This window comes from Echinops telfairi, unplaced genomic scaffold (genome assembly GCF_000313985.2).
Source record: "Echinops telfairi isolate 266 unplaced genomic scaffold, ASM31398v2 ScPeMD7_443;HRSCAF=831, whole genome shotgun sequence".
NCBI lineage: Eukaryota > Metazoa > Chordata > Mammalia > Afrosoricida > Tenrecidae > Echinops > Echinops telfairi.
This window is the reverse complement of record NW_022104341.1, coordinates 16,249,980-16,260,800: the sequence shown is the minus strand read 5'-3', so window position 1 is coordinate 16,260,800 and position 10,821 is coordinate 16,249,980. Positions and strand designations below refer to the sequence as shown.

General features: G+C 40.9%; 1 protein-coding gene across 1 annotated transcript in view; it reads right to left on the bottom strand.

Moving 5' to 3' along the window:
* Positions 1–3,989: 3,989 nt before the first annotated feature.
* The window catches only part of EXTL2 (exostosin like glycosyltransferase 2), a 30,558-nt gene continuing 23,726 nt past the window's right edge, over positions 3,990–10,821 (bottom strand). The window contains exon 5 of the mRNA XM_004699226.4: positions 3,990–7,286. Within this exon, the coding sequence (XP_004699283.2) occupies positions 6,804–7,286 (483 nt within the window). The 3' untranslated portion in view covers positions 3,990–6,803. The remainder of the gene's footprint in view (positions 7,287–10,821) is intronic.

Below are 10,821 nucleotides of genomic sequence, written 5' to 3'. Positions count from 1 at the left end.
GGAAGAAGGGGGTGCTGGTATGGGGAAAGGTGGGGTAGAGAGGTGAATCCAGTTTTATTATTTTCCCCCAAAAGTTGAGAGAACCCAATGCAACAAAAGCCCGTTGATGAAACGGACTGGCAGGGGATGATGTGACCGCATTCTTGAAGCCTCTGTGGTATTCAGTCAGAATATCTCATGGCCACGGAGTCAATTCCAACTCACAGTGACCCCATCCAGAACTCAAGCTCACGGCCATTGCGTTCATTCATAGAAACCTATACGCCCACGTAGGGCTGCCTCTATGGATACCTGAGACTCCAACTCTTTAGAGGAGGAGAGGCCTCACCTTTCTCCCAAGGACCGGCTGGTGGTTTCGAAGTGCTGATCTTGCAGTTGGTGCTAACAGCAGTCCAAAGTGTAACCAGGGATCCTGGTCAGAATTTAAGCATCTCCATATTTTCCTCCTCTACTAAGAACGTATCCTCCATGCACCTTTCTTTCTCCTTATGTGCCACCTTTCCCCATCTGGTGAACTAAGGTAGGAACGCACACGTACACTCTACCTCCTTGGTGTCAACATTCAGGTCATCTTGTCAAGGAGAACAAGAATGAGCTTTTTATCTGCTGCTTACAAATGACTTGTTTCTCAGACCAGAAAAGGGTCAGCAGTTCATTTTCTAAACTCAGACCCTTGTGTAAGCTTCTAGAAGCACTTCAAGCTTCCTGAAGTTTGTACTACCCTCAAATCTTACCGTTGATTATCTGCCTTTTCTGCATGCAGAACGCTTCCAAATTTTGCAGCAAACATTTTGCCTATAATATGTTAGAGCTTGAATTCTAAGCACTTTGGTTTATGGAAGGCTGCAGTTGACAGGGGGAGATCATTTCCATTTTGAGGCTCAACATAAATTCATCCCTCATTGAGCTTATTCTGAATGGGAACAGTTTTGACCCTCGGCAGAGTGTGCTTGAAAATGGGTTACTTTAACTCCCTTGGTCAGCCCAGAGGAGTAGTCTCGCCCTTAGACACTTGGTGGGTGTGCCCTTAATGGAAATCAAGGTACCAGCACTGCATAGTCATGAGTCATACTTCAACCAAGGTTATAAGAGGGTCCGAGTGAATTCTATAAACTTTTCTAATCTGTAATACAGTACATATACCATGGACTCTTTCCTGCTTCTGTAGTCTTACCTAGGACAAAGATGAACTAATCTACTGCCAATCGTGATATTTTGACAAATTTCCTTTATTTTCTATGTGCTACAATTAACAATGTGGCTACAACTCCTTTGGGCACTATGCATGGCCTTATGCTGATGGTCTCCCTCATCCAGATGATTTTTCTTTGTCCTGGTTAAGACTTAATACAGGGGTCTTTATATGGAAAAAAAAAGAAATACATTTTCAGTAATATGCAATGTTGGGAAGACTGACAGGAAACAGGTGAACGCATATGTGATATTAATAGTGTAGCTATGGTAACAATTCTGAGGCTTTTTAGCAGTATGTATCAAAACCCCTAAAAGCACACAGATTATTAGATAGATCCAGGCATTTTGGTTTTTGAACTTAATATAAAAGAAATAATTATAGATATACTCAAACATGTCAGCTCAAAGCAAGGACATTGTCCTAAGTGGCATCGTAATAGTAAGAAATTATTAGCAAACAATAAGGTAAAATGGTAATAAATAATTCCATAACTGGTGACTTATCCACACAATGAAATACCAATTAAATATGTTACTAAAATGTATGCCTAGAAAAGTCTGGAGGAATACACAAACAGATGTTAGTAGTTGTTAATGAGGCTTTTTAACGTCTTCATACTGTTTTAATATTTCAAAATTGTTAGAATAGGTACTGCTTTAATAAGTACTTGAAGTCAAGAAAAATATTCTGGCATTCTCTTTGCTTTAAATGAAAATTCCCAGGGTTCCTCGTCCATTCTGATGAAGGAACAATTTATCAAGTTGCTCCTGTTAAGTGCAAGAGCCATCCTACCATCTACAGGAGAACCCCGGACCTTGATGCTAATTTGTTTAGAAGGAGCATCAAGAGGCCATGCAGTCGAGTTCCAAATCAATTTGTCCCCATCAGAAATAACTGAAAATGAATTAATCCGTTCTCCATCACCAAGCTTTTACCCTAATCTTTTTGTTGTTACAAAACATTACACAAAATGTTCAAAGTAATTAAGATCAGAGTTAAGTAATATAATTTAAATAAGAAACACAACAAAAAGTTTTTAACAACTACAGTAGGGCCTTGAGACTGATGAGGATCTAGATCTGTGGACATGGATGTGGAGAGGAGGCATGGAGAGTCCTTGTTCGAAAAGGAATCCCCTCCCATAAAATCAACTGGTAGCTGCTTTTCAGGAGTTCTTTACCCTTCTTTGCGTTTTTCACTAGGACCTGGCTGGCTTTCTCAAAAATAAATAAATAAATGAATAAGTAAATAAATAAATAGATCTGTCTAATGTGGTCTGCTGTTGGCGTCTCCTTAACTGTTTACTAAATTATCATCAACAATATCGATAACACAGTTAACCAGTTTCTTACCATGATTCTTTAAAATAAAAAACTCTTAGGCCCATGTTTCTTATCTAAAAATAGTACAAAAAGTCACAAAAACTAAGAAAATTATAGCAAAACACTTGCAACACAGCTGCAAAAGGTTTAAACGACGCGTATTAACAACGCCAACTAACGCCGAGTGCCCGAAACACAAAAGTTTTTTATTTACAAAAATCACGTGTGTCGCGTTGGATTCCAATGTTTGGTTCGGTCTCCTATGCCCGATTATGTCGAGTTGAGTACCGTGGTTCTACTGTATATGGTGAAGTTGTAAGACCAACTCTACCCTTGTTATCAATGACATCATTCCAAAAGCTTCCATTTATTGAGCATTTGCAATAGGCCAGCCATTGGGCTGTACTTATTAAAGTCGTCTCCCTTATCCCTTTGAGCAAATGACTAGCTGGATAGTATTCTCATTCTGCTGACGGAGAGCAGAGTTCTGAGTAGTCATGTAAACAGAAGGCTCGGCAAGGACTTGAGTCCAAATGCCCTCAGCCAGAAGGCGGCGGATGGTGTGGTGGATTTCAGGTCGGGTCTTGGACGTCCGCAGAGCAGTTCTACCCACTCCTACAGGCTTGCTATGAATGGAAATAAACTGGACGGCAGTGAGTTTGAATTTGAGACTTTTGACCTTGAGCTGTGGTGCTGCTGAGTAAGAGCTGGATGGCTTAACAGCGGTTCTCAACCTGTGGGTCGCGACCCCTTTGGGGGTTCGAACGACCTTTTCACAGGGGTCGCCCGATTCATAACAGTAGCAAAATGACAGTGATGAAGTTGCAACGAATATAACTTTATGATTGGGGGCCATCACAACATGAGGTACTGTATTAAGGGGTCGTGGCATTAGGAAGGTTGGTGGCTCAAATCCACTAGCCTCTGCACAGAGAAAGATTGACAGCCTTGGAAATGTGTGTAAGATCACTATGAGTCAGAAATGACTCATTGGCAGAGTTTGCTTTGTGAGCAAAATATGTGCCCAGAGCTCCTCTGCAGCACTGCTTCTTTGGGCAGTTGTGAGTTGCAGCATGTCATCTCAGTGGTCATTGGGGCCAAACTGGAGGACACTGGAAGACACACAATTTTCAGTTGGATTTGTATCCATGCAGAAGACATTATAACAGGCTGAATTTCATATTGGTTTCATATTTGCTCCATCATATTGGAAAACATGATAAAACTAACTTGCATAATGCTAAGTTTAAAAACACAAGATGGGAAATGAAGCACAAGAATGTTTTCCCACTGGGAATATGTCTAGTAGTACCTTTATCTCATTGTGAGCAATATATTAAAACTTTTGGAAATTTTGTTAATGCAACAGCCCCCCAAACATGAGTCTGTTTAATTACATGGATCATAAAAGTTTATCTGCTGGTGGTCCAAGAGGCAAAAAACCCCCGAAAAAACAACTATGACAAAGCAGATATTGAACAATTATGTTTTGTCCTATATTTTATTTTGTTGTTGAGAAGATACACAGCAAAAAACAAAATCAAGAGTTTCTAAACGTATGATTTAGTAACACTGATTACATTCTTTGAGCTGTACAACCAATTGCACGCTTGTTCTGAACATGAAGTTCCTGCCTACCATGGTTCCTGTCTAATCTTTCACGTTGCTGTTGTCAATTTGATCCCATATAAGTAGCTCTTCAAAGAGCATCATACTGAAGACAGGTATTTTTTAAATAGTTAAGCTAAGCTGTCTTGAGCTCTAAGATATATATTTTTGGTTTAATAGTTAATGATTATCTCAGGGCAATCGTTTGGGGGTTCATTGGACTTCATGCCTCTAGAAAGTCTAGAGGCCAAGAGAATTTGAAATTCTTTTCTGCATTTCTCCACTGCGATCAAGATTCTTCTATGGGTCCTTTGATCATCGATTTCAGCAAGGGGGGCTGGGCACCACGCGTTTTGGTGTCACGGCAAAGGAGGCAGTTCCCATACTTTTCTCCGATTCCTTTCTCTCTCTGTTGCTCCACGCAATTGCAGACCAACTGTTGTGTTTTTGATGGCCACTTGCAAGCGTTTCAGACCCTAGGCACTACACAATAAACTGGAATGTAACACAGAGGCACTAAACACGTTATTAGGCCAATTAACTAGGGTGTCTCATGGCGCTAAATGTCCAAAGCAAGGAACCAAATCCCATGAGATGTTAGTTTATACCTAAGCAGTCCCAGCAGCTACATTTCTGTTGTTGTTATTGTAAACTTACTATCACACCAGTTTCGCCAAGTCAGCTTCTTACAAATGTATTACTTATTGACAACAATTACAATTGGCTGTGTAACTGTACTCATAATCAATGCAATGTTTCCATTACTGTTACAGCCCCTTTTCCTCTTCTCTTCCATCTCTAAAAACTTGGGTCTGTCTACGTTTTCCTTGCCTTTTATTTAAGCGAGCTCACACAAGATTTGTCCTTTAATATTTGGCTAATTTCACTCAGCATAAAGTCAAGCTTCACCCACACTCGAGCATATAGCATTAAGACTGCATTTCTCCTACTGGGTGAGCAGTGCACTAAATGTTTTGTTTATCCGTTCACCTGTTGATGGACATTTAGGTGTTTTCTACCTTTTGCATATTGTGAATAGTGCTACAATGAACTTTGGTGAACAAGTCTCTTTCTGAATCTCCGTTTCCATGTCGTTTGGGCATATACCTAGGGGTTGAATTGTTGGGTCATATGAGCAATATAGATTGTTAGTGGGATTTGCGTTCTATGGGTTTCGATGGAATTGAGACACATATGACAACATATCCGGAACTCACTGCACGGAGACCTCATTGTTGGAAAATCTGCCATTCTCCTGGATTGAACGGTATGTGGCATTTCTCTTACACTCATCTGGACTGACTGAGAGAGCCATGGTTATTTTAAAATGTTCACAGCTTCACAAGATACTCTGTGATACTTCACAAGTATCCGGCATAAGATATTTCACAAGATATCCTGGCATTACATAAAAAGGAGGAGACGGCGGTTTATTTCAGCATTCCTTGCTGCAAGTAGTGAACAAGGGCGAACCAGACCCTCTAACTCACATGCGAGAGGAGGCTTCCTTAACAACGAACCGAGGTTGAGAGCCTACAGAACGCCTCTGCTAGGACTCCACTTTGTGTTTCTTGTAGCTAAGAAACAAATCTCATCATGACGAACAGTACTTTGGATCTGTTTTTGAAAAACAAACAAATGCACAAAGGAACAATCGAAGAAACAAACACAGCAACAACAATGAAGTTCAGAATGCGGGAGTCTGACTTTGTATGCAATCCACACACTCTCCTTAGTATCCGAGAGAGAGCCTGCACCCTAGTAACAGCTAGCTTTTGGTATGAAGGGCTTTGGCTTCAATCATTCCCGCCTTCACCATTCCTTCCGAAGACTGATTTTACACGTGTTTCTTAGACAACATATTCTTTATAGACAACATAAGAATTAATGTACATTCCCAAGGTCAGATGCAGGGGCAAAATGTAATACCTGAGCCTGGTGAACACTTTTATCCCTTTAGTTGCATATAATAAATACAGGCTGCATTTTTTGGTGGACCATGCAGTAAATGTTCAGAAAAATCAGGCAAACAACTAGATAGACTGCAGTTACTAAAATGAACCTTCCTGGTCACAACTGATTTATCAATGAACGGGAAAGCACTAATGGTTGCATCAAGCCCATGCTGGCTGCATTCAGAATGGGGGACTGCGTAAAAGGGAAGCAAGCACTGGGAGCTGTGCTTTGCCTCGGGTTTACTGGGATTCTATTCTCTCTTCACATGGCTTTCCCCTATCTTAGACTTCTGCTAACGAAGCATTCAGGCTTCAAATGAAAACAACCGACCTCTGGTGAAAACGCTGACACACCTCTTTCGGAATTCTGATCCTGGGAACGGCTTGCTATATAGATCCTTAAGGCAAATGCCAGACGTCAAAGAAATTGTGTACCAGTCTCAAAATGTAAACAATGTAATTGCTGACCAAACAGTCACATCTCTGGATTAAAAACTTCTTCTGATGACCGATCTCGATGACACCAGCTTCTTGGCTCTTGACTCCATGTGGATGTGGATTTTCTAGCCTAGGAGCACTGCACATTGTTCCTGTGTAGAGACTCAGGGTGTGGACTAAAGTTCGTTGTGTTGCTTGTAAATACAAAAACAGAAACAACTATGCAATGCGGAGAAGCAACTCAAATACGAAGCAGTTCTGAGGTTTCTTTTGAACTCTGACATTTTACTTTTTGTGGTTGGCATATGGAAGACCAAACTGAGAAATCATGATGTTGGAGTATTTTAAGGGCATGCTAGTATAGATCTTAACAAGCTTGTTCACACAGTAGGACCTCTGCACAAAGTGCTCGGCTCGATGCCACATCCCAGAATAGCCACTGGTGGTTTCTTTTTCTAAATTGAACATGTTTTCCGGTTTCACAAATATCCCCGAAGGCTTCCCAGTGTGTTTGGCAATGATAAAATTGATGGCAATATCATCGCAGTTTTGAGTTTCATCTAACAAAGCGTGGACAGTTGCAGGTTGCTTCTGAAAAAGCTCCAGGTATTTGCTATTGAAGAAGGAGGCACCAATCAGCACCATAGAATATTGGTCACCATTTTGAAGTCCTGGTATTTGCAGTTCAAAACCTCCATAACTGTAGATTCCCGATGCAGTGGAGACATGCTTTCTAGGAACAAATCCTACAATCTGATCAGGAAATTGCTGAAAGAGGGGGGAAAAAGGACAATTAAGTGTGGCATTCCTTTAGGGCAGACATGGTACAAAGGCAATGACTTAGTACCCAGTGAATTAAATTCTCTTGTCTGTTACCTTCCTGCTTTTTGTATCCTAACCCCATCGAATTCTAGGCAACTTCATAAATATGTAACCTGATAAGGGTATAGGCCAAACCTGTAATGCAAATTTTCTAACATTTTCACAAATGTTCTGCTAATTTAAACATTGTCTGATTTTAACAAATTCCAATCACCAAAAGACACCAGTTCTTCCAAGCTTGCTCAGAAGTTAACTTTATGAATGTGCTTCATTGTAGGAGATAGTGAGATTTAATGTGACTGCTTTGAAAAATTGTTTTCATTTCTTTTAAAAAAACAAACCCACTGCCAACAAGTGGATTCTGAACAACAGCAACCCTACACAGGGTTTTGGGGGTTGTTGATCTTAGGGGAGCAGACAGCATCACCTGTGTCCCTCTCTACTGACCTTCCAGTTAACAGTCCAGTGCTTGGCTGAGAGTACCACCAGCACTCCTTTAATCTCTTAAGGGCATATAATCTTATGATTTTATTTTGTTTCCATGTTTACCTCGATGTCCTTGAAAGATACTGTTAATTTTAAAGATGAATGTTAACCATATGTTATTTTATCCTTTTTCTTTTTGGGGGGTTTCCTTGTTAAAAAGATAAGGCATTAGCCAGAATAGTTGACATAAACACTCCATGGAAGGAAAGCTTTGAACATTAAGGTTAGAGTGACTAAAAAATAAAATAAAAATCAGCTCAATCTCACCTAAACTATGTTTCATTCAGTTGGTGAACAAACACTGAACAAGAGACACAGCAGAACATGGTTGGCTTAAATTCCTTTCCAAAGAACTCGTAGTCCAGAGAGGATATAGTTCGCGAACAAAGAGTTACAACAGTGCTATCAAGCTGTATCATCTATAGCTGGGTAGAATCTCACAGGAACACTCCGGGCAGAATGACACCTGCATTGCTGGGCAGCAATGGAAGGACAGAGACTAGGGGAACAGCTGGGAGGCTTCAGGGGAAATGTGCCACTCAGAATATTCAGGAAGTCCTAATGGCATATTGGGTCAAGCACTGGTTGCTGACTGCAAGGTTCATGTTTCAAACCCACCAGCTGTCTCATAGGAGAAGAATGAGGCTGTTTGCTCCTATAAAGGTTTATTTTCAGAAACAGAATGGAGCCATTCTACTATGTCTTAAAGGTTCCTAAGAGCTACAGTCCACTCTGTAGCAGAGTGAGTGAACTAAGGCAGATGAAGGGAAGGAGCGTAGCTAGAGGAGGGAAAGGATTGTAAACACCCCAAAGGTTGGCAGTTCAAACCCACTTAGAGGTGCTTCAGGAAAAAGAAAAAGGGCCTGGTGATCTGTGTTGAAAGGTCACAGCCTTGAACTCCCAGTTCTACTCTGCATACATGGTGCTGCCAGGAGTCCAAATCAACTCATGGCAACTAACAGCTACAACAAGGGAGGAAAGAAAAACACAGAACGTGGAGGTCATGGGTTAAGAGCGAGAGTACAGACATTCATATAGCCCAATCTGGTCTACCTGCACACACCAAATGAGTAACAATAGCTGAGACTGTAGAACAGACCGGACTGACGTTCAAGAGTCAAATGCTACACGGGCAGTGGATTCATTTGTTCTTGATGTTTTTATGAGTAAAACCTAGAATATTTGAGCTGCTAACCACAGATGAATGGCATGAATCTGCCTGTCGGCCTGAGGGAGAAAGATGAAGCTGTGTGCTCCTGTAAAGATCTCGAATCTGAAAACCTATAGGGGCAGTTCTCCCTGTCCTGTAGGGTCACTATAAGTCAGAACTCAATGGATTGAATTATGGCCTACTCAGGTTGTGCTAATGAACTACAGCATTTGCTTTTGTTTAACCCTGTTGCGTTTTGAGTAAATTGAATTTTTACAAAATAAAAATCTTTCAGCTGGAGTAGTACTTTATAACTTTTTGCCTAAGAAGCTTTTATTTATAGGGCCTGAAAAACTGCTGACATGGAAGGAAAAAAACAACAACAAAAAAACCAATTTGTTGATCAGTGTATCAGGTTTGAGGTTAACAACTAAAGTTTTAAAAATGCTGATAAGTGCACAATACTGATATCACTATTAATATTTCTCACATTGTTTTATCACAAGTAGCTAATGAAGTCAGTTACTCTAGCGCAAATTAGACTGTTTATTTGGAAGCACGGTGCTTAATTATTTGAGGAGGCTTCAGGGGATTTGTATGCTGTCTTGGTTTCAGGTAATTGTAGTGCAACTTGTAAAAGCCAGTTAGAATGAACCCGAATTCAACAGCAGGGAGTTGTTTCTATAGTGGAGCAAGTAACCCCGCCTGCTTACCCAGCTGGTATTTAGAACATGAAAAGTGGCCACTATAATGATGCAGGAAGAATTTTCACTTCAGAACTGGGATAAATTCTGTGGACATTTTATAAGGATGTAAGAAATTTATCAATGAGGGGAATTGAAAAGGTTCACGGAAAAATGAAATGAAAAGATACCAACTTTACTTTTCAGTGAAGCTGCATCAAGGCCAAGCCATATTTGTAAGAGATGAGAGTAGCCACTGAGTCTATCGCTAACAAACTGAGGGTGGTCCTGGTAACCTACACATTACTGTGGCATTTTTACATTATCAACTGAAGAAAACTGGGTTAGGAAACAGAAGTCAACAGTAACAAAATCTAGCCTAAGGGCTATAAGATGGATCCGTAATGATTTCCCGTGGAAACTCACAAAATTGGCCTTGTTTGATGAGAGGGATGAAAAGGAGCATTGCTGTGCTGGAGAAGGACTCTGGCATTCTTCTGCTAGTTTCAGCTAACGTTCTCAAACCACTCTCTTCACGAGCACGTGCTATCATTCTTTGCCTTCCAGGAGGTCAACAGCAAAAATGTTTATGCATTGGGCTGTTAACCTCATGGTTAGCAGTTCAAAATCACCAGTTGTTTTGCTGGAGAAAGGTGTGGCTTAGAGTTACAGTCTTGCGTACCCACAGGGGCAATTCAACCCTGTTCTACAGACTGGCTATGAGTTGGAATTGACTTGATGAGAGTGGGTTTGGCTTATGGTGCTATTAATCACCAGTTCTCCCAGCCAGTCAGGGTGCTGTGTGCACCAATGAAACATACAACTTTCCTCTAGTTCTTTAATGCTTCCTCCCTCCTACCTTTCATGATCCCAATTCTACCTTACAACTCTGGCTAGACCAGAGGATGTACACTGGTACAGACAGGAACTGGAAACACAGGGAATCCAGGACAGATGATCTCTTCAGGACCAGTGGTGAGTGGCGATACCAAGAGGGTGGAGGGTAAGTGTGGTAGAAAGGTAGTACTGATCAAAAGGATCTACATGTGACACCCTCCCTGGGGGATGGACAAACAGAAAAGTGGGCGAGGGGAGACATCGGACAGTGTAAGACATGACAAAATAATAATAATTTATAAATTATCAAGGGCTCATGAGGGAG